Raw genomic sequence first — 24,202 nt, 5'->3', positions numbered from 1 at the left:
AACATTTCACAGAGCTTTTCTGTAAGGTGAACTATTCCAATTTAGTAGCCACAGGGCTCTGAAGCGTGTGGACGAGCACATATGTGAGCATGCACATGTCTCTTTATGCCTTTGAAGAGCACAAGATGGATTTCTGTGGTTTTGTGAAATGTGATGCAGAGTCCATGTTATTCTTGAGGAGCCCTGTCTCCATTCCCAAGTGTCCTTTTACAACAAAGAAGCTGTCAACATATGAGGTTCAGTCCCATTCTAATCACTTCAGGCAAAAATACCCCAATACATTGCCGCACCCAAGCCTGAGCCTCTTCTTGTCGAGTAATATGTTCTAATCCTGTGCTTTACACCATTTGTTTTCCTTTTAGTTAAGAGCCAAATTAGATCTGCTTGACCTGCAACAGAAGATCACATTTAAAAATATTAATTTTAAATTTTAAATCTAAAAGTATTTTAAAAATGTGTATTTTGGGAAACAGCCATTCCTCGAAAATTTTTGGCTTGGTATGAATTAACATATGCTCGTACCAGCAGTTGACTGCATGTGCGAATGATATTCTTTTGGCTGAGAGACTGATGCCGACTTTACACAGGCTGGTAAATATTGGTCGAGCACTTGGTTCTCTCAGCAGAGCTGGCCTCTCAGGTAAACACAGCATTCCCTTTCTGTAAAATGTCAAATTACTAAATGTCATCCCAAACCATATTAACAGGCTGCCCTTCTCTGTTAGAGGTTCGTCACGTCTGGTGCTGGCCTTTCCAGAGAGCTGGAGATATACCCTGTGACTTCAAAGACTGGGTCTACTTTGCATGTAGCTTCTCCTCTGAGAGAGAAGAGCGTGACGTGCTTTTTGACCACATTCCACATTCTTTACCCTTGGTGAATGATGTTTTTTGCGCTCATTGTCCAAAAGTGCAATTACACAAATTACAACCGTGAAGGGATACCTCACCTAAGTATATGAATGTCACTAGTTAAATGAAAGCTGTTGAACAGTAAGCATGAGCTCATTGTCTGTTGCTAACCATTTATTTATTGTAAAAGAAACCAAGGATCAGGCCTCAGATCAACGCAAAAAGCTAAACTCACTGCTCTGGGGCATGGTGCCAACATCCTGCCACCGCCAACCACTTTTATCCACCCCCTTACCTGCTCCTTGTAGATCTCTTAATCAAGCACGTTGGGTTTGTAATGGCAGCTTTGTTGCATAGATCTGAGCTTACATATATATGTGCATGCATATTCATATATGCAACCCCCACACAGTGGCTTGAGCATTACACTACTGTTGCAGGATTTCAGTTCTTTGGTGCTTCCCCTTGACCACTGATATGTCTGATGCATGTAAATGATAATGGGGAGAAATGTATGGAATGGTGGTTTGGAAACCAACATCATCATAACCTAACCCTTCAACAAACTAGCATCTCACTTCAGTTCTGTCAGGAGCTTACATGTTAAAACAAAATTTAGACACCTTTCCTGTAAACCTAAACTCGTCATGGTGCCTGCAAGTTTTTAGGAGTCAAGCCTCTACTTCCATGGGTTTAACTTTCATGGATCTGATTACTTGTGAGTTTTCCAGTAATAATTAAACTGGATTTTTTAGGAGCTTTGCAGTATACTGTGGAAAATTACAGACTCATGTAGACATAAAGAAAACTAAAAAAAACATAGAAAGTCTGAAATGTATAAAGTATATGTATTATGAACTTATTTTATCATTTACTACCATAAATAAATACACAAATTTATTATAAAAAGTTAAACTTTTAAATGTTTCAGTGCACTAAAGAACTGAGGACTGTGCTGTCTGGGGACACCACGCTCTTTGTCTTCATGTTGAATATGGTCAACAGTTTTAAGAGTTAAAGTTAGTAGGGACCTAGAGATGTTAGTGTGGAGGTGTGACTGGTCTGACTCCAGAGGCGATCTTCTACAATAGCAATGTGGATGTTTCTAGCTCCCCCTCAGTTTCAATGAACGACATCTTTCACCTGGTGTATGTGAGCAGAGAATTTTCACTCCAAGATATTAAGGCAAGCAAGAGCTGAGAAATGTCTCAGAGCATTAGCCAAATTGCACAAGGCTCAGTAAGTGTAACATGCGCAGACTGTTGAGCTATGTCTAATTTGTAGCAGTGTTGTGAAGTAGTTCATGTGAAAAGTCATGACCGGTTAGCATTTGGTGCTCAGTATGTTTGTTTGTTTTTTTTTCAGATTCTGTGGAACCTTCCAGAACAGGAGTTCCCTCTACATTCTGTAGTTTGTGTTCCTTGGTCTAACACACCTGCTAATTATATGTTAGCTGAGTCAGGTGTGTTGAACTCTGTGGTGTATACGTACTCCAAAACTGAAACTGTAGGCAGTAACAGACCAAATGTTACGCACAGATTCTTTAAAAGCAACGTTATATATTATGAAACCAGGTCCACCTATGTTATCAGCAAAATGCCACTGGATTAAGCAGAACACTTTATTTCTTATCACATTTGTTTCTCAGATCCTTTTTGGTAAATGTATTGCATTGTGTGCCATGAACGGCATCATTTGTGGCCTAATGATGGTCTAAGCAAGAAAATATGATATAAACAGAATATTTTCCACTGAGTGAAGAGATGTTTGTAGGGAAGTGATAAGTGTGGGGAAGTTAAATTCTCTTGTTGATTTTTGCAAGTCATTGTCACAATTAACCTTTTAAAAACATAACATAATTATGTAATTGGGATGATGTGTGTACAGTGTATATATGTTAAAGATCCTTCACTCAGTACAGTATGTTAGTATGAGGTAAACTTCCATTTATAAAGGACAGACAGGCACTGATAACAGTTGAAATGTTGGACACCAAGCAGAATTCATCACACAGGATTTTATTACATTTCTAATGAATATGGCTGAAAGTTTCTTTTTGTTTACTCAACAGATCTCTCATACACTTAGCGTACTCATAAAGGGCTTGTCTTAGACATGCACCCTCAGATGAAATCCATGACCTTCCCAAAGAAACCACGCTTAGATTATTTGACTTCATTTGATGGATGTTTTGTTTAACCAGAATGAAATCCTGAAAGGCCATTTCATGCTGGCCGAGACCACTCAGAGCTATTGACTGGTTGCTGGTTTGATTCCTCTGTAGGGCATCAGAGCAAAACGAATGGGAACCTAAGCTGGTGGTCCTAAATAATGACTCAGACTTGCTGCACTGCCCTTGAGCCAGATGCTTAACCTCAAGTTGCTAGTGTGATTCTTTTTCTGGAAGAATCCACTAACTTGTCCTCTAGGGGAATTCTTACAAAAGCAAGGTTGTACTAAATGAATCTGTTTATGTTAAACAAGGCTGGCCTAGAAAAAATGAGGCCTGTCAGTGTGATGGAAAATCTAGCTCAATTTGTCGTAATTAAAGGGATGATGGATGAATTGATAATGCACCTGTCTGCCAGGTGTTGGTCTCCCCTATGGCCTTGAAGAACTCTCCTGTGTTGACATTTAGAAGGTCAGATAACAAAATAACTTACTCAGCTCTCAGGTTTATTCACTCAGAGCTCACCGATTCACCCTCAGATCCAGCTCAGTCAAACATTCATCTGAGAAATGGCCAAAAGAGCACTGGCCTATTGCATGAAACAACACAAGTCAGTTCAAAAGCTGCCAGAACCCAATGATGATGTTGTTCCAGGGTTAAGAAACTACAACAACATAAATTCTACAACTTGGCCAGCCTGTGAGAAACAACATTGAACAGTAACCTGTATGAGTATAGTGAAATAATTCAGAATCTAAAGCTACTACTGAAACTTGGGCACTGGCCTGTTGTTTAAGTTTAACACACTATTCTAAGTGAAGGGGAGTACATTTGCAGTCACCCTTAAGAACACTCCAAAGTGCTCTCAACGTGCAAAAATCCTAGACTGCATTTAGCTAGAGAGTGCTTTTCAGTAGAGCAGAAAGTTAGGTAAATTTTGCTTTAGTGTGAATAAAAGAACCATTTGGAGTGTATCCTGTGGCTCACAAATTATACAGACACAAAGGAACTCTGTTTTATGGAGCTGTGCGCCTTCTTGGTGGTTATTTTATTTATGCCTAATGTGTTTAGTCTTTAACCTATTGCCCTGTAGGTGTTAGCTTACAGAGCCACTCTCATGGGCCCCAGCTGTCCCTGGTGAACAAAATTTATGGCCTGCCTCATGAACATTGCCATAGGAGGTTGGACTTTTGCTTATCATAGCCACACATGTTTTATGTTTTAGGTTTGGGACTGTAAGACTTCCAGAAAAAGATTGTTGAACTAGAATCAGGTTTTTCCATCTGTGTTTGTCATCGAGGAAATTAAGATGATTATATAGGTTTGGACTATAAGTGTGTCTTCTGATTACTGCACAGATTTTCTTGTTATAGAAACAAAGGATATTGGCAAGACCTTGCTCAGATGGCCATGGGGGTCAGGACTTGCTTATGCTTCTAACTGCCAAGTGTAACAGTACAATACATTAGGCAGGTCTTAATTACCTGCATCAACTTGACATCAAATGGAGCCACTTTGGACAGTTTTGCTGTCCATCTTTGTTGGATTAGAACCAAAGCTATGGCCATATGGATGACTGAGTGTGGGGTGGTGTGGCATCTATTTCCTCTCATGAAGCATGCCCATAAACCTCATTTATATGTGCATATTCATTAAAAAAAGGGTGGGGATGACAGAGGAACCTCTGATTGTAGCCATCAGCGGAAACGTGTTATCAGTGAGGAAGAGGAAAACTGGGGCTTTTGTTCCATCTGGCATGATTTATGTGAGAAATTGAATTGTCGATCCTTGTACCTTCAACTATCCATTCCAAATAATCAAGTGTCCAAAAGCTATCAGCAGCCATTGTTATTTGTAAAGCATCACAATATGCTATTTAATAAACACAATAAAGCTATTTTAAGCCTAAAGGAAGAAACTTTGGAATGTATTGTCAGTTTATGAAATTTGTTCAGTTATAGGCCCTCAGTTGTGGCCTATAAAAATGCACCATTCTACTTCTTACTCCTGCCAGAAAACGTATCATGCCTTATTTCTTTAATGTTGTTATCCTTCTGGTAGTTTTCTTCCGAATGTTTAAACCTTCTACTCATTTTAAAAATGTCAACACAGATGGTTCGGCCTTACATATAGGGTACTGTGTTAAGGTCTCACCAGACTCATCTTAAAGTTATGCATAAAGTTCTGCTCTGTCAATTGTCAAAGATACGTTTGAGAATAGAGACAGAAAGGGATTATTGTGAAACTAACTCCCAACACCCTCAAACCCCCAACTCTCCCCACTTTGTAGAATAAATCCTGCCAGCAGTGTTGTTTGATGAAAACTACAGAATCGTATCCTGGGATTCCCCTAGATTAATGAAGCAGTGTCCAGGATGACCTTTTTAGGAAATATTTCTCCTAACTCTGCTGTATCATTGCTCATAGCTGACTCATACATTAGATTAGGTGAACTGTGCATGGATTGTACTGTTTAGCTCATAGTAGCATGATTTCTCAGAAACCCTGCTTTGAGGAGAGTACTTTTACCTAAAAACAGTATATTGGTTTTAGTGTTAAAGAACATGGCAGAGATTTTGGTTAGGGTTAGGGTTAGGGTTAGAGATTATGGTTAGTGTTCGAGATTATGGTTAAAGTTCGATTTAGAGATTAGGGTTAGGGGTCGGGTTAGTGAATCTGGCATTCTAAAAATTAACAATTTTACATCTTTAAAATTTGAGCTCAATTTTAGTGACACAAAGCATTTGCTCACCTATATGAATATATAATCTTGGAAGGCCTCACAAACTATGAACGCTCTGGCTGATATTGTGATTATGCCACACTCCTGACATTATTGAACACCCTCCATGACTTCCACGATTATCATCTGTAAATTATGGATGTTTCCAGAAGTGACACAGCTAGCTACCCGCTAATCCCTCATGCTGGCAGGTCCCTAACCACACATATGCTCAGCCCCATCAGTAGAGGTGAGGTGTTAGCATGCTACTCTACTATTTTCTTGTCAGCTTCTGCAGGTCCTGAAGTATTTAGTAAAACAGAGTGAAGAAGAGGTGGAACTGTAAATTCTGTGACATACAGAGGCCAGAGGACAGCTCAGTATAATCACTTTAGCCAGTAAATTGCTTCCTGTGTGCTATATATTTATATAGAAAGGCAACAGGTTTAATAATTTCAAAAAGATGACTCAGCAGCCCTTCCTGCAGGGTGGGAGGAGCTACATCACAGCAGGTCTGCCCTATCCCCAACCGACTGGCATCTGCTCCGGCAGGAACTCTGATATTGACAGGCAGAGATACCGTAAACACACTGCATGGGAGAGATGAGGAAAACAGGGAAAGTCCATGACAAGTGGGACACGGGCTAAACTCATTTCAGAGAGCAGTGCCATTATATGGTTATTCCAATGCCCTCCTTTCTTACCCCTGAGCTAAGTACTCAAATAGCTGCCCAGAACTGTCTCCTATCCAAAATCCTCTTATCTAGCGCCTATGGATGGAAGTGCTTCATGGATGGAGTTCCTAATACTGTGTGACGAGGGGTTTGACTTGTGGCAGGAGCTGTTGCGTCATTTCTCTCTCATTTTAGATTCATTCTACTTATCTACTTCCTTGCAATCTCCTCACTGTTAATAATTTCTTAAGCAGGGATAGTTTAATTTTTTCCTACACACAGAAGCAAAACAGCGCTGCGTAAGGAGCCCTATTTTAATGACAGGCTCAATCAAGCCAATATTTAACCCCTTTCAGTAAGCCAATGGCATTCTTTGCTCCAGCAATACACCAGACCAAGCCGAATCACAAGTGGGAGGTCCAGGTGACATTCAGAATCCAAAAGTCTCAGGAAAGAGTGAGCTGATTTCTGAGGGGGGCAGAAAAAAAAAAGCCTGTCTTCAACTTTCCAGTGGATTCCCAAACAGCATTCTGGATGCGCTCCAGTAGAGCAGGGTGGCAGGGGCCGTCCTCGCTGGGAGTGATGGAGCCTAAATGAACTGGCGGGACTTCACAGGAAGGCTTCTTTGACGAGGCGTCCACCAGATTTTGCCTCTCACAGGAAAGGCTGTGATCGGCACAGGCCTTTCTGCTGGATCTCTCTATGGGTATTTTTTAAGGAGCCTCTATAACATAAATTTCAGTGTATGAGCAGAATTCACAGCATCCACAGCTCAAGTACCATGGCAGAGCGCTTTAGCATTACAGGATCCTAACCTCATTATACCGGATCTTTGTTAAAGGCAAAAATCCCTGTGTATCTATGAAAACCTGGACAAATGTCAGAGAAAATCTTTGCACAGGCAATCCCTGTGATTCTGCTGTACCAAGAAGAATGGAGATGGATATAATCAAAGTCAGTGGTGTCACATTTCCGTCACACGTCATTGATAATAATAGTAGATATCATACTAATTTTATTGTTTGGCTTTTGGGCTTGAACAAAGGGATTTTCAGCCTGCGATGACAGCTAATTCAGTGTTTTCCTTTAGGGTCGCCTTGGCCCATAGATGAAGGCAATTGGTCTTTATCTTTGAACTCAAGGTTTCAAAGAGATACTTAAAGATCAAGGGCCCCTCCTTCTCTTACTCAATATTAGACCCTGTTAAAAGATCACTTGTGTATCAAAGTATGTCTGGCAGGTTGTCCCGAGCGATTGTTAAGCTGGCCGAAGAGACAATCGCAGTTTGGACACCCTATCAAAAACACCCTGTCAGAACGTCCACTGCACTTGGTTGCTTCCTGTTCAGAAAAGAAATGCAGGATACAAACTGGCCTCATTCTTTTTTTCTTTTGTCCTCTCTCTCTCTGTTTATTTAAAATTAACATTCATCTTCCTTGGGTTTGTTCTTGGTGATTACATGGAAACTGAAAGCCTGAAACATCAATGAGAAAAATGAGAGAAAAATCTTGTTCTACCTGTTATTGAATTTTTAAGTAATGTAGAATTTGGGTAAAAACTGAAGAAGAATATATAATTACAAATTTATTCTTATTTATTTTTATATACACCATACCTAGAAATAAATTTGATTGTTAGTATTGATTCTTTAACAATCTGAATGATTTCTTCATAAAACACCAAGGATTTCTCCTTCAGTTTACATCTGCGTGGATTTAAACAGAATGCATGCCAAATGAGAAACTGCAGAGCTGAGCAGTGGCCAAACCACAGCAGTTCCCAATGACCTATGACCTCAGACACCTGCTGCACTTCTCCCAGCATGCACCTCAGAGCGTTCCGGATTTGGTGCTCTTGGAGTGTTGTGATCGGGACCTGTGTCTGAGTTTGTGGGCGGCTGCCGAGAAGAAGCCTCCACTTTTCTCGGGACATGGTTGGAAACAAAGGGATTTGTGCTTGTCGCTTATAAAATGCGACCCCGCCCCCAACGACCCCAGCCCCACTCTCCGCCATGACCCTCTTGCTTTCCCGCCAGGCCCTAGCCGAGCCCACAAATCACCAGAGAGGCTGCTCCAGGAACAGGTGTGAACGGGGGGGGGCTGTCCCCTCCCCAGCTGTGCCTGCCCTTTATGTGGGGATCGGACAGGCAGTCCTGTTGTTTGAAGCCGCGTGAGCCTTTTTCGAATCCCAGTCATTAAAAACCCCATTGCAGACCACTCTACAACAGTTCTGCTGCAGTTTCCTCTGGGGAGGAACAGGCAGCCAGAACAGAAGCTCCTCTCAAGGTCTTCTCTCTTCGTTCTGAGTCTGTTTAACAAGTCAAGTGCTGTTGATGTTATTACCCTCTGAGGAGTTCCTCTGATATGCCCATGTGCTCAGACTGAACATTAAAGAGGTTCAGTAAACAGTGTGACTTAAATTTTTTTTCTCGAGGTTGTTTTCCAAAAAAGCACAATGACACTGCCTGATTTTGCCAAGACAGGGTAGCAGAACTGGGGGTGGTGCTTTATGTTTTTGGACAGAACTGGTGTTTATACTACCTGCAGTTAAGCCCATGTTGTAACGAGAAACACGGTTTGTTGTGGATACAGCTGGGGGCCTCCAATCTCTGGAAGCATATGTGTTTGCAGCACTCGAGGGGGACAGAAGTTCACAGCTCATAGCTGGCGTGGGCGCCAGGCGGACCAGGTGTCGTCGGAGAACGGAGTGGTTTTTACCGCACGCCACAGGAGCGAAAACTTCATAATCCCTTCAGTTCCTGCTGTCTTTGTTGCAGCAGTATCAATAGCCCTCTCTTGCCGTTCATGCTCACCAGTGACTACTAGATCTTCCCTGATGGTGTGATGTTTCGCACCCCACACTCCAACCGTGATCAAAACCCTTCCACGACCAAAGAAGCACCCGCTGCCCTGCGTCGCGTTACTGCCCGGGCTAACACAGCTCCATAAAAGTCTAATGGAAATGAGAGCTTGGTGCTGAGGGAGCAGGAGAGCTCTCATTAGCCCATCCAAGGGTCTGCCAGGGACTCGAGTGGGAGGAGCCCGCTGGCGCATGTATCACACCGCTAGCCTCGTTAGAGACGGTGCACACCTGTGATCACTTGGCTATTCTCTTTGAGGGCTCCAGGGCCACACTGCAGGGGGGCTGCGCACTGCTGGGACCCCCACCTGGGCATGGCATGGGTACGGCCCCACCCACACCTCTGCCTCCACCCAGGCCCTCTTGACAGATGCGATGAAAGGCATGGTGGGCTGCTGGGTTGAGCCTTTGTTCATGAGCTTGTCAAGATTCGAGCACCGATGAGGAGGGCGTGGTCCGGAACGCACGCTTGGCATCGTGGGACCTTGGGCGGTGGTGCTGCGCCAGCACTGTTACCGAAGTGGAGCACAGTGATTGGCTAGTCCACACCCCCAATGATTTTTTCCTTTCCTCTAAGCCACTTTCAGTTTAATTCAGTTTCAGTATGAAAGATCCAAGCGATGAAAGCAATGGCATGAAACACGCTGGAGTCTCAGTAAAATATACGGCCAGGGTACAAGCCGAACACCCCCCCCCACCACCACACACACACCCCAGGGTGAGAGTATGTAGTGTAGAGAGGACTCCATTATTTTTGAAGGCACCGCTGCTCCTGGTAAAACGTTCCTCGCGTGCCTCTTCCCCTCTCTCTCTCTCTCTCTCTCTCTCTCCAGCTAATCCATCATTCCGCTCCCCCTTCAAACAAGGGGGTCTTTTGTCTGAACCAGCTCATATCAAGAGCTTGGGGGTGTGTGTGTGTGTGAAGGGACGTCATTTCCAGTGCTGTAATAACAGCAAGAGCAGAAAAGCTGTCAAAGGTATCGGCCAAGGCCTGGCTCTAGACCTGACCTTCTCCACTTAATGTCAGCCGAGCTTGCCCTCCTTGGTGTGGGCTTTGAAGCTGAGATAACATCCCATTCACCTTGGTGCTCAGATGGCTGTTTTGGGATGACTGCTATTTATTGTGCTAAAGGCCCATGGCATGACAGCATTACACATGACAAGCAGGGCGGCCTTGAAAAGATACCATTTTCTACATGGGAATATGCCAAATATTACAAGCATAAAATGTTAAGTAAACTCGTTGTATACTTGATTGTCTTTCTCGGTTGTTTCTCTGTGTTTCTAGACCATTAATTCCATCTCCCCTTTCCGTGTCACAGAAAACACAACGGAACCTCTTCACATTCCTTGAGAGGAAGTACACCGCATTAACGAAGTTGTGGTATTTCACCCCATTGCCCCATTAGGCAAATACCATTGCCTTGGCTAATCAGAAGCCTGTTATGGGCCCATCATTATTTTATTCACCCTCGGGCTTTTCTGATTGCGTCGCTTTGTAATGCTAATTCGCCTTTGATTGGCCTCTTGGGCCGGGCCTCCGCTCCTCTGATGAATCCGTTTATGATTCACCATGGTGCAGTGTTGCTGAACGGCATCCCGGAGGTGCCCAGCCCGATTCATGTTAGCCCAATTCAGCCTTCACCTCACAGCGCAATCCATAGCAAGAAACTCCCCGCAGCACAGCACACTGCGCTCTACCTTTCAGTCGCCATAGCTGCATTCGAGTGCTCGGTTATGCGTTTTCGGCGGACCTGCTGCGAGCTCTTGACGTGGCTGCTGTGTCTTCACGCGTTCTCGGTGAATGAAACCTCAGGAGGAGGAGGAGGGGCTGTGGCCATGACAGACCAGCAAAGTATTCACCTGGAGGACAAAAGATCAGTAACCTATCGAGAGTAATTACACTTAACCCCCCCCCCCCAAACACACACACACACACACACACACACACACACACACACACGACAAGCTCAACATCTGTTTACTTGACATGACAACCAATAAATAAATAAAGCCCCTCATGGATTGGTGTATATAATGACATATAATGAGTTTAGAGATGGGCATGCAGATTAAGGTAAACATGTCAAGTTAATATTCATATTTACATGTCGAGTGAAGGACAAAGCTTCATTCGAGTTCAGCTTGTAACATATTACATTGCATCTCGTCATTGGAGCCTCTTTGTAATGCGCTTTGTAATCGGATCTGGTAACACAAGCAGACCCTCCGCCGCATTGCCTGCGAAGTGTGTGAGGGGACGACCGCTGTGGGTTTTGTCGTTTGCCCGAGGGTGTGGACGAGTGTTTAGAACGCGCGTGTGTGTAATGTCTGTGTGAGGACTGTGAAGTGGTCCACCATTCTGCAGAGCCATGCTCAGGCTTGGCGAATGGACACTTTGAGGGATTTGCATGTTTGATGTTGTCTCACTGGGTGGGGTGGGTGGGGGTGGGGCGGGGACAGCAGACATGGTCTCCCTGCCTGAATGGCTGTCTGTGGGATGAGGGATTTGTGCCAGTGCCTAATTCTCAAAGACAAGGCAGATCAGACAGAACGTCAGGATCACAGAGGGCTCCTCTCCTTAATTGTGACTGTATGCGTGTATGTCTGTGTAGATTTGTCCATATGAGTTTGTCTCAGTGTACATGTGTGACACCTAATGTTGCTTTTCATGGTACTGGGGAAGTGCATGCGAATGAGTTATGGAGAACAGAAGGCTTTACTTTGTGTGTGTGTGTCTGTACACAGTGGCCCTCTGCTGCCTTTGATCTCAGGTGTGCAAGCCATTTCAGGTAATTCCCTCCCTGTCAGAGACTGTTACACACATCACACATGCAAGTGCTCTCAGTTTTGTCTTGAGTAGCTCACAAAATCTAGTCACAGAGAGACTTCCTTAACACCTGAATGAATAGATTATCAAACGTATTTCTTCAAGGACCAGATCAAACGCTGGCTATTGACAAAGAAACAATTCATGATCATTGCATGCTTTAGTAGGTTAGTTATCTATAGGCACACAGGGATGACCCCACTTTCAAACACATTGACTGGGTTCAGGGTTCAGTGATACCCCATGATTGATGGGATCTGCTTGGGAGGTCTGACTTGGCTCTTTAGAGCCAAGGTGGGGCCCCAGAGACGGAAGGCACCATGTTGAGAGCCTGACGGCTTTTCCCAGGACAGGGTGTGAGTAAACTGGTCTTGTTAGTGTTTGTGTATATATATATGTGTGTGTGTGTGTGTGTGTGTGTGTGTGTGTGTGTGTGTGTGTGTGTGTGTGTGTGTGTGTGTGTGTGTGTGTGTGTGTGTGTGTGTGTGTGTGTGTAGCCCCCGCCAAGAGTTTGGGTTGGCTTGGGAGGACAAGGAACAGCTGGAGATCTAATTGGTGCTCGGATGAATCAGTAGCTCATCTGCTTTGTTGGCGAACGCACCCCAGTCCACTGTTGTGATTAGCTCCTTCATGAGAAGCCCTTATCGTCTGCCTATTAGGAGGCCAGTGAGATGCTGTATACAGTATAGTAGAGGGGCTTGTCCCTTAGCTAATGTTTTGTGGTTTAGTATCCAATGGGCCAGGAGCTGAATTGTTTCGATGCAACGTTATGTGAGCTTAGAACAGACTGTGTTTCTGTTATCAACACCCAGAAACCACCCCCTCCCCTCCTCACGCACCCACAGACGCACACACACTCATGCGCACGCACGAGTGCGCACGCACTGTGGTTTTGGGCTTCCATGCGCCTTTCATCCTGTCAACACGTGGAAATATTCCCTAGTGGTTTTTAAAAGACAGCCATGGCAAGCCTCAGCTAGCTACCCTTGCTGTTAATAATGCAGCATAGCGATATGTTGTTCATGAGTCCCAAGTATGCTCTCTGTCTCTCTGTCTGTCCTTCACTCTCTCTGATTCTCAGGGCCTCTCTCTTTGTCTCTTTCACCCCTCCTTTTCTTTCTGTCTTTTGCTCTCTCTGAGATAAGACAGGTCATGTCCACCTTAGTCTCAAATCCCTTCACTGACAAGATATTCTGTACCTCTGCTAATCCGATTAGCCAACAACTTCAGATAGCAAAGGGAAGAAAAAACCCCTCATTCTGTCAGCTTCACAGCCAGCACAGTCTCAGAATGTTTCAATGGCAACAGCAAGCTCGGTTACTACCTCAGCGTCTGGCAACCTTATCTGAGGGCTCAGAACCAAGATGTATTTAGCGCGCTAGCTGTCGATGCTAGGTCATCTGTGGGAAGGGTGAGACAGTGGAGTGACAGAGGGCTTAGGGCTCCCCAGGTGTCTGGACAATGGGTGTGCTTCTCGAGGTTATGGTTGGGTGGACGCAGCGTAGGGGACTCCCTGCTCTTAGCTGGGCGCGATGAGGAAGAAGTAGGGTCTGGTTGCTTCATAATGAGCTGGATGTTTGCTCCATGTCAGGTATGGAGTGCAAGAGAGAGGGTGTGGGAGAGGAACAGGCAATGACCATGACTAGTGAATGGAGAATGGGACCAGCAGGATGTGATAATGAGTGTGTGTGTGTGTGTGTGTGTGTGTGTGTGTGTGCGTGTGCGTGTGTGCATGAGTATTTTAAACCACATGCACAGTTTTAAGATGTATGGAGTGACACATTTTTAATGTTTATTTTAATAAACTGAAGATTACAGATCCAGTTATTTAAAGCTTGGCTTTATTAGCATTTAGGAATGTCCTGAAATATTTGCTAGTCTACAGTAAAACTAAGCAATGGTGGATAACTAGGCGAGTGGTGGGGCCAACCCATCCAACCCATTTGTAACGCAGCGTGTTCAGACCCTGTCCCGACTCCCCTCCCCCGTTCCAGCAGTAGCTTGCTGCTGACCTTCAGAGGGTAGGCAGCCAAGGAAGTAGAGTGATGAGGCTGTCGTACAGGAGTTTCACCTCCTGAACCCTGGCCAGTGAGTCTTCTCCCCGCCCTTCTCTTCTGCCGTCTCTTGCCACAGATGTGGAAATCCCATAATATCCCCGTCTCCCCGGCACCCAGGTCCTGTGCCCCCATTTTCCAGATGTTTCCAATTTAAAAGAAGCAGGGGCCTTCCAGCATAGGCCTGTTTTCCCCATGCTGGAAGGGGGAGAGAAGCAGAGAGCTGGTGTGGGAGAGCACAGGAGAGCATAAGCCGGGGCGGGCAGAGGCGCTCATAGACCAGCTTGGGTGAGGGGTTTGGGCAGTGAAAGAGGAGCTGGAAGGACAGAGCGCCCGTGGAGTCGCCACAATCCAGCAATCCCTGGCTGGCTGGTCCGGTTCCGGCCCAACCTTGGGCTCGAGGCGGAGTGTTATCAGTCACGGGTGATGGCAGTCGGCAAGTTCGCGAAGCACACATTCCACAGGAGGGCCGTGCTCTGACTGCCGAAGTGTCTGAAAACACCTCTGATTACACACAATAGGCTATCTGGATGTGCATCAGCTGGTTTACATGGAATTTTTCACCAGGACATAAAAGTCTCTGTGTTTGTACTTTGCACATAACCACATGGGATGTTTTCGTTTTTTCTTTTCTCACTGACAGGCAGACATGATGTAATCTCTGGCCACATCCACTCATAATCTACAGTCATGTATAGTATTTGGTGGAAATGTTATCAGATCATTCGCTACAATGAACCATTCAAGTCAGAAGCGTGTGAATTTGAGGAAACCTTTGCTGGTGGCACTGAAAAAAATCCATCCACAAGACCCTAGAGAGACTGAGCATGAACATACTGTGTTTGGTTACATAGCTGACATCCCAAAACCCTTCACACAGACAGTCAGTTGTTGTTCACTGCACTTCGTGGCAACATTTCGGGGACGTTTCCCCTGGTATAAGCAGGAGTGGTCCTCTGTCAGCTCACTGGGGGTTGGCGACTCCACTGACTCTCTGGCCCACTGGTCCATGGCCTGCTGCATTCCTCAGCTCGCATGGCTGGTCCCGCGAGACCCCGTGCACTCGCGGCCGACTCGAGAGCGGCCGGGCTCAGCAAAAGACCTGCCCTCAGACACCAGATGGCCGTCGGTGATTACATCATGACTGGGCTCATGGCAATGCAGGGAAGGTGGTCGCGAAAAATGCTGGACGGTTCCGTGCCCGTCCACCTTTCAGACCGCAGTAGGTTGTTTCCGTACATCACAAAGTCAGTTTAGATGAGTGAGAGGTGAGTGCAGCTCAGATACCATCAGTCGGGCCCCTGCGCTTTGTTTCTGCTCAATGGACAGAAGGTGAAATTGCTTCCTCTTGTTTGCAGTCGCGGCCCAGGTGGTGCTGAACATGGAGGATGTGGTTGAAGTTTATAAGGGAGACTCCGCAGTGATCCGCTGCCAGTACAGTTTCACTCAAGACCCCAGCATGGTGATGGTGCAGTGGTTTGTGGTATGTCCACTTTTCTTTCCTAATTTAAATTTCAACTGCCGGGTCAGCATTTTGTGTACCGAACTACATTTCCCATGAACCTCAGCGTACTCCTGAAGGAAGGCGAGTGAGAATCTCCTACAGTGACCTCACCGTGCAGAAGGTGGATGAGAACACGATGTACACTGACCGCATCAGCGTGGCAGGGGACAGTGACGGCGAGAACCTGATCATCATGGATGTCAAACTGTCCGACGAGAGGGAGTTCTTCTGCCAGGTCAATGGTCTGGCCGCTGGCAATGGAGAGAACAGGACCCACCTAAAGGTGTTCGGTAAGCCTGCGCTTCCTCTAACTGTATACATCAGAATGTGATTCGGGAGAAATGATTTTGGTTTTCTCCATTTTGTTTTTGGTAGACCCTCCTGAGCAGCCTGTGATTGAAGCTGTCCACTCCGGAGTTTCGGTGAAAAATGCCCTACCATCAAAGGTCTGTGTCGGTCTCTGGCTGTCTGATTCCTGGCTTTAGCTGAGTGGTCTTCAGATGTTCTCTGTAGTTTGACAGGTTTGTGAAGAGATGTCTCCAATCTTTGTTAGATCGCCACTTGTGAAGCGAGAGAAGGCTTCCCCAAGCCAAATATCACCTGGTATCGCAACAATAAACCCCTGCACCCCGAAAAAGGCCGTAAGTGTCGTCTTCAATCCATGACTAATAAATTTAGGAAACTTGTAAGAACTTTTAAGAACCTCAACTGATTTTTAAAGGTTTTTTAAAACTTTTTTAAATCTAATTACAGGCTTAATCATTACAGAGAGTTCGGCTTGTTCCTGCTTATCTGTTAGTTAAAATTTGTACTCGTGTGTGTGTGTGTGTGTGTGTGTGTGTGTGTGTGTGTGTGTGTGTGTGCGCGTGCATGTGTGTGTGTGTGTTACCCCAGGGGTGAACGTGGTTACCCTGGTAACCATGGACTTAAGCGGGCTGTATGCGGTGCAGAGTGAGCTCCAGTACAAGGTAGAGCGTGAGGACCAGGACTCGATCTTCTCCTGCGAGGTCCACTACCACGTCCCTGGTGCCATACTCTGGGCCAGGTCGAGAGGTGTCAACGTCACCGTGCACTGTGAGTCCCCGCATCTTCCCCTGACCCCCCCATCTCTATTCACACCTTCCCCCAACTCAGAGAGCTGCCCTGGGTATCCTCATGGAGGCAGAGAGCTTTGCCAAGGGCTAAGACAGAAATGCATTTGACCAAAACACCACATAATACAGCAAGAGCAAAAATCCTTTCCATTACAGTCTAATAATTGACATTTTAAGTTAACACGTGGTGTTTTAGACACTAGAGCATTAAAATTCTTATACTGAAATATAATCTTGAAAAAATAAATATCATGCCATGCCGTGCTTAAACTGACATGTACCATTGTACTTTTTGACATAGCCCCACTCGGAAATTCAAAGAACCCTTTTTTCTAGCAAAAATGAATTCCTGACTGACTGGCAGCGCTGAACCCGCGCTACCCTGGTAACATGTGACTGCCACGCCATTTACGGCCTGCTTTTATTTTTTCTTTTCTTTTTTTAAACATTTTTTTGCCCCCCCAAGACCCCACGACCAATGTCAAGATGTGGAGGGAACCGCACGAGGGGCTAGTTAAAGAGGGGGACACAGTGGCGATCCGTTGCCAGGGTGACGGCAACCCCCCTCCACCCATCATTTTCACTCGAGAACAAGTGAGAATGCCTCTTCTACTTTCCTTCTTTCTTTAGCTTCACACAATTCAGCAGTAATGTTCACAGGCCTGGTCCCTTCTCTGGCTCTGGAGATCCATGTTACATCTGTACACTAACTTCTACACTACCTGTCCACCACTGAGTTACTTTGGAGTCCACTTGGATAGCTTTCAAGTAATAATGGAGAAAGGGCTTGTCCACACATGTTATGGTCTGTGATGTGGCCCGTGTATCTCCACAGCAACCGGAGGTGAAGACTGAGAGTGACAGGGGCGTGTTGCTCCTCAAGGAGGTCACCCGTGGCGACAGTGGGGTGTACAACTGCCACCCCCTGGACCTGGACGCTGTCAGCGACAAAGAAGTGGTGGGCAGTGTACAGCTCACCGTGCACTGTAAGTAGCTGGAGCACTGTTCGCTTGGTACTGCTCGGTATAGCTCGGTACAGCTTGGTACCGCTCGGGCCCGCTCGACATCACTTGACACTCGTTCCAAATCCATGGCCGATACCCGACTCCGCTAATCAGACCTCGTATTTTGTTAGCGGAACTGGAAGTACTGCTGGAACCAGATGAGATCAGAATGAACAGACCGCTGAAGTCTTTGTGTCATTCTGTCCTCTGCACCATGTTCTTATATCCACATGAGGTACTCCGGATCGAAAGGTTTTTTGTCAATGAGGAAAACTAATAGAGTTTTCAAAATTGCCTCTTTCACATACTCTTAAGCATGTCCCAGATCCAATATGCATTGTCCTGCAAGCATTCTTCTCCTAAATATCACTAAGTAGTTTGAATTATGAGGTTGTTAAATTCTAAAACGAAACTTGCTATTGCTTATTGACTTCATTTTATCATGCAGAAAGTTTGGTTTGGTTTGGACGTAGCAATATTCATATTTCAGCAGCTCAAAGATCTTCCGAGAATCCAGTGACATTTGTGAGAAGAAAGTTTTTAGGACAAAACATATTGGATTTAAACATTTTTACTCATCACATGGTGATGTGAGGGAATTTGCAAAAATGCTATTCATTTTTTTTTTCCCATAGAGAAAAACCAGGTAGACCTGGAGTTTCTAAAATGGGTATCATGTCCACAGGGTGGTGCGTTACTTCAGTGGTTTGTGCCTGCGGGCTATGGCATTACTAACAGTGCTAGCATTTAGGAGTAAGGTGTGCTTATGTTAAGAATGATATGCAGTTCTTACAAATGTGTTGTCTGGTAAAGAAAGTTTAAAGAACGTTGACACACTTAATAAGGCAGACGGTAATAATTCACAGACAGGACAAGGATTTTAGTACATGATTGTGTGTGTGTGTGTGTGTATGTGTGTGTGTGTGTGTGTGTGTGTGTGTGTATGTGTGTGTGTGTGTGTGTGTGTGTGTGTGTGTATGTGTGTATGTGTGTGTGTGTGTATGTGTGTGTGTGTGTGTGTGTATGTGTGTGTGTGTGTGTGTGTGTGTGTGTGTGTATGTGTGTGTGTGTGTGTATGTGTGTGTGTGTATGTGTGTGTGTGTGTGTATGTGTGTGTGTGTGTGTGTATGTGTGTGTGTGTGTGTGTGTATGTGTGTGTGTGCACAGATCTAGACCCAGCAGTGGTGGTACCCAAGGACTCTGAAGTGATGCTGAAAGGAGAGAGTCTGGCAGCCACATGTAATGCCCTTTCCTCCCTAGAAACAACTACGGTGTGGCTGAAGGTACACTCCTACATCTCAACCGACAATTATGCATCCACGTTCAGAAATAACTGTGTTCAGTGCTCATAGGTTATGCATGCCAGGGATCGTGTCTGAAATAATGCAATATTGCTTCTTTCTTTTGTGCTTTAATTATATGGGAAGTGAATGATAATCATCTATTCTGGCTGCGTTTCTGTGCTTGCTGTGGGGATGTGTATTCAGGACGGCGTGGAGGTCGGAAAGGGACACACGCTGCAGCTGCGGGACGCTACGTTTGCCACAGCAGGACACTACGACTGTGAGGTGACAATCCTGTCCCTGCCGGGTCTGTACACCAGCGGCTCGGTCCACATCATCGTGCAGGGTAAGCTCGGCACACGAGCTTCTCGCTCTAACCAAGCGCCACGGGTTACGTGGGGAGGCACTTCACGCCATTTGCTGTTAGCCCTGTCAGTACTGGTACTGCATATAGTTTCAACATACCAATAAATAAACGTATTTCTTTCATTTTCTTTTTTTTTGTTGGCCTCTTCATTCAGGCGCACCTGAGCTGAGAGACACAGAGGACGTGACCATGATGGAAAGGATGGGCAAGTGGGTGAACCTGACCTGCGAAGCCAGAGGTCACCCAAAACCTGTCATCACATGGAGCGTCGTCGGCAGCCCCGTAAGAGCCGCGCGGCACCCCTGCGCCTGTTAAACACGCTGACCTGGACGCCTGGGCACGGGCCATTCACTTTAGCTTGTGTTGTCAGAACTGGCGCGAGTTCCCGAAAAGGGAGGTGGAGGACTCCATTCAAAGCGTCATGACCCTTAAAGTGACTACAGACACCCTGGTCACCTGCAACGCGACGAACAGCATGGGACTGGAGACCAAGACTTACACCATCACAAGCAGTATGTTTCTCCGCTTCCGCACATCTATAGCTCTGCTACATTCTTGAGGACAGTTAAAGCATGGAACATGTGTTTAATTCATTGAAACAACATGATCTAATGGAAATTTGCAATTTATATTGAGAACAAATTTCATAAGTAAGGCCAAAAAAGTCAGTGCTGGTTATTTAGTTTGGATTGGCTCAGTGCAGAAACGTTATGATCAAAACGAAACAAAAGCGAGTGTTCCATATTCTGCACAGTGTGCAGAGTGTAAGCATCCCTCTTTGTGTCTCTCCGCAGTTCCCATTGTGCCCTCTGCACCCCGGAGTTCTGCAGGTGATCATGTCTCACAGTTTCTGTCCGTAGTTCCTCAGCGCAAACCTGAACTTTCGTTTGTCTCCCGAAACCCATCTGCCCTGTGCAATGAGTGAGAGATCAGCTGATGCTCATGAATAATGCATGCACTTTTGTGTGTGTGTGTGTGTGTGTGTGTGTGTGTGTGTGTGTGTGTGTGTGTTTTGGTTGGGGGGGGTTTGCATGGTGGAAGTACCTCAGAAGTTAGATTGGCTTCCCTCACCAGCCCCCTGGGCATATTTAAAATTCTGTGTGAAGAAAAGTCATACAGAAAAAACAGAGCCTTATAATATCACGGCAGACTTTGCTTAGGAAAACACATCCTCACATCAAATGTTTTTCCCCCAAGATGAATGTATAATTAGCATTCTTTGAATATATAAATAAATACGGTTCGAAACTGCAGACCAGGGAAACCACAGCGTGTAGCTGTTGTGCTATACGGTTGCGATAGCATCGTTTCCTTGAAGGGACTTAGCCCATAAAATTCATTCCCAGACGATTGTTTGGGTGTCTAACGCTTTTGTTTATACATAGCATTTATTGCCCATGCCTTGGGAAAATGAAATGTAGTCTCACTTATTTTGCATTATCTGTCTCGCAGGAGGAGTAAAACTCAACAGGCATTTGTTTCATTGTTCTTGCCCATTAACTGTTTCATTTGGGAAATATTTCTACAGTAATAAATATGAAACAGCATAAATTTTCTAAAATGTACCTGCTCTGACACTTAGAAATGCCCACGTGTAAAAATGTTCCTGCCAGTCGTCTTAGTCTGCTAACATAACAGGTGTGTATTAGGCCGGACTGCATCCTAACCCATTATATCACGATAAATAAAGCATTTTCAAATTCTGGAGGCAAAGCACAACAATGCGTTTGGTTCAGCACCAAGCACAACAGGGGCAGAACGTTTTTGAAAACCTTCACTTTCAGAAAACTTGGCGTTACCTTGAAAACACTTGTGGTGACCTCCTTGGAGTTATTGAAACTTGCTGACATGGTAATAGGCTATTGGGCAGTTGCACTGGTACTGACTGCCCTTCACCACTCTTCCAGTTGATACTAGCGGCGTGAGCATCGCGATCATTATCGTCAGCATTCTCTTCCTGGCCATCCTGGGGAGTGTTCTCTACTTTCTGCACAAGAAAGGCAAGCTGCCTTGCGGGCGGTCCGGGAAACAGGAGATGTAAGTTTAACGCTCGCGCCACAAAAAGGGTATTAGACAACCACTGGCCCCAGTTGTCAATAAATCATCTTTGTTTATTGCAAAATATAGGTTTTTTTTTTTGTATAGTGCATTTTTGTCAATTTCTTTTTTTGACAAATGCTGTAGTCTAAAGGCTATGTTAATGTCCACAGCATGAACGCCTACAGCACCGAGGAGACGACCAATAAAGGTGACATTGTCATGGAGATGAAGGCAGAAAAGACAGAGAAGTCGGGACTACTGAAAGGTGTTAATGGCGACAAGAAGCCGCCTAGTGACCAGGTAACTTTAGAAACCGAGGGTACAACAGCACACGGGTAAAATTCTGATCAGGTCAGTTCAGTATTTCTGTGACCACACGGAAGCGATCAAGCTTCTCGGCTGTTGTTGAGGTGTAATGGGGGGGTAGACATGCAACAGGAAGAAGAAAACAATGTACTGCCTACACTACCATGAAAATCCATTTTAGATTCTTAGGCAGATAAGAGTTGTGTGAACTTTTTATAACTTCATCTCTCGATTTTTTTCCTTTCCTTTTTTCCTGGAGTAAAGTAGATTAAATAAGGCGGAAGAGCGGCCGAGAGCTGGAGACGTCGGCCAAGGCCTTTTCTGCTCCGTCACACTTCCCCTATCATCACGGGTTACAGACACAGACTACGTCTGTCACCACGGCCGCTGTTTTGCCCATAACGAGGGCTGCCTTTGTATTTCTCCTTCACAAGCAACAATACTCCTGACTTGGCATGTCGACCTAAAGTGAGCTCATTCAAACGATGCCAGATTTTTAAAAATACTTCTTTTGTTTCCCCAACATTGTTTCCATAACTGTAGACCGACTGAGGAATACAATGTCAATGTTCCAATGTATGTTCTTAATCAACTTAAAAAATGTATATACTATATATAGTATTTAGTTACTGAAACCATTGAAAAGCATTTTATGTGCTTCTCAGTATGTGGAAACAATGGTTTTTTTAAAAACTCAAAACCAAACCAAACCAAACTTTAAGCCACACACAAATCAGTTTCTTCTCCAAACCACACAGTCTAACTGCATAACTGTGGATACTGAGTATTTCTCAGTCAGCTGAAATATCTGGAGGATCTTCGTAATACGGAACAATAAGCTTATACAAACAGTATTTCTGTGTACTGTCCACTGTCACTCAGCGGTTCAGAAGCACCCTAGTGCGGGAGCAATGCACTTTTCTTTCAGGAGAAGCATATTGATTTGTGTGTAAATATTTTTTTATGGTTTAATTTTTCTCCATTTGTAAGGATGCACACTTCTAATTTCTGTTGGACTATGGTGTGCCAGAAGATTCACTGACCTCACTTAAACCAGTCATGACCATTAGGGAGATGTTATTTGATAGACCTTGTCAGCTGTCATCACCTCTCTGGCTTTATCATAACCATTTATATTATTTCAGAAAGGAGAGATTTGCTTATGGTTTTTTTCAGTTCTTAAGGGCACCAGACAGCAAGTAGGGACAAAATAACACATTGTTGACCAATAAAGGGAGAGTTTACATGCACAAAAAGAAAAAAGAAAAAAGGCATGCCTGTCACCAGCCTGAGGAGGCTGGATTTTGTCGTCTATAGAAACTACTGCACAGCTCTTGTGCTGCTTGTAAATATTCGTAGCAGGGGGAACTGTAGCTGTTTGTGATTGGTCATCACGGCTCCCTCTTTGTTCTGCCTCATCTTTGATTGGATGCAGAGCTCGCCTGTGGATACTTGTGTTTGCTTCACATATATGTTTGTTACACTGAAGGTTCTTTTTAATGTTTTGTGTGTGTGTCTGTGTTTGGTGAAGAGAAAAGCTGATGCATCTTGTTTTCTCTCTCTGGATCTGTGCAGATGAGGTTTGCATTTGTCTGCCAAGATACTTTATATTAGGAGGGCTTTTTCCTTTGTATTTAATTTGTTGGAAAACCATCACTCTTCAGTGAATGCAAACATCCAAACGCTCTTTCACGACCCCGGTTTGTACTGCCATTGGTTTTCATGTAAAGTTGTAGTTTAACCAAATGAATGAAAGCATTGTTGTACATGTGTTGTGTTGATATTGTGCATGAGCGGCCAGTTTACTTTAGATTGAAGTCAATCACACTCCAGCTGTTCATCAGACTGTTTGTGGTGGCAGGCCTCGGCCAGGCTGTTCACACCCGCTGAGCTGTTCCTGGAACGCAGATCACGTTCTTGCGGAGACTCCCATCCCACTGTGATTGGATCATGCCTCAACCGAGGATAGGCCTAGATTTCATAACTAGGTATTTTGTGTGTTTGTTTAATACCGCGCCTTTTGAAGTAATTTTCTAACAAAGTAGAAAAGTGAAAGGGACCAGCCATGATAAAGGGGTTTGAATTTTCTGGTTTTCAGTTTCTGTTGTTCTGAGTGAATGCTAGACATTAGCGAATGTCCCCAATGACCACTGTCTGGAAAACCTCAGGGAGGAAAACCTCTCTGTCTTCTCATAGCAGGGAGGAAAACCTCTCTGTCTTCTCATAGCATCCATGTCCAGAGGGCAAGCTGTAGTGCCATAGGACAAATTGGATCATTGTACATAATTATCTTCATTGTGTAGTTCTTTATTGTTTTTGTAGCTATGTTCTAGTTTTGTTTGTGTGTAAATTATGTAATATTTTTTTGCTTGCATTTTTTATATACTGTAATTTTTTTTTTTTTGCAAAACAATGCCAAATAAAGTTGTGTTACACCTAAAACTAA

General features: G+C 44.7%; 1 protein-coding gene across 3 annotated transcripts in view; it reads left to right on the top strand.

The window, feature by feature from the left end:
* mcama (melanoma cell adhesion molecule a) overlaps positions 1 to 24,202 on the top strand; it is a 30,707-nt gene extending 6,505 nt beyond the window's left edge. Inside the window, exons 2-16 of one of the 3 annotated variants that reach the window (XM_027015890.2) lie at positions 15,517 to 15,641; positions 15,727 to 15,952; positions 16,038 to 16,108; positions 16,216 to 16,303; positions 16,557 to 16,736; positions 17,223 to 17,350; positions 17,592 to 17,742; positions 18,928 to 19,043; positions 19,248 to 19,389; positions 19,565 to 19,692; positions 19,781 to 19,922; positions 20,205 to 20,240; positions 21,318 to 21,447; positions 21,621 to 21,750; positions 22,024 to 24,202. In XM_027015890.2, the coding sequence (XP_026871691.2) occupies positions 15,517 to 15,641; positions 15,727 to 15,952; positions 16,038 to 16,108; positions 16,216 to 16,303; positions 16,557 to 16,736; positions 17,223 to 17,350; positions 17,592 to 17,742; positions 18,928 to 19,043; positions 19,248 to 19,389; positions 19,565 to 19,692; positions 19,781 to 19,922; positions 20,205 to 20,240; positions 21,318 to 21,447; positions 21,621 to 21,750; positions 22,024 to 22,032 (1,802 nt within the window). In that variant the 3' untranslated portion in view covers positions 22,033 to 24,202. Of the gene's footprint in view, positions 1 to 15,516; positions 15,642 to 15,726; positions 15,953 to 16,037; positions 16,109 to 16,215; positions 16,304 to 16,556; positions 16,737 to 17,222; positions 17,351 to 17,591; positions 17,743 to 18,927; positions 19,044 to 19,247; positions 19,390 to 19,564; positions 19,693 to 19,780; positions 19,923 to 20,204; positions 20,241 to 21,317; positions 21,448 to 21,620; positions 21,751 to 22,015 lie in introns of all 3 variants that reach the window. The other 2 variants (XM_027015891.2, XM_027015892.2) reach the window with 2 other exon arrangements.

The sequence above is a fragment of the Electrophorus electricus genome, chromosome 6 (assembly GCF_013358815.1).
Source record: "Electrophorus electricus isolate fEleEle1 chromosome 6, fEleEle1.pri, whole genome shotgun sequence".
NCBI classification, from domain to species: Eukaryota; Metazoa; Chordata; class Actinopteri; order Gymnotiformes; family Gymnotidae; genus Electrophorus; species Electrophorus electricus.
Note: the sequence above shows the minus strand (reverse complement) of the source record. Positions and strands in the feature narration are given on the sequence as shown.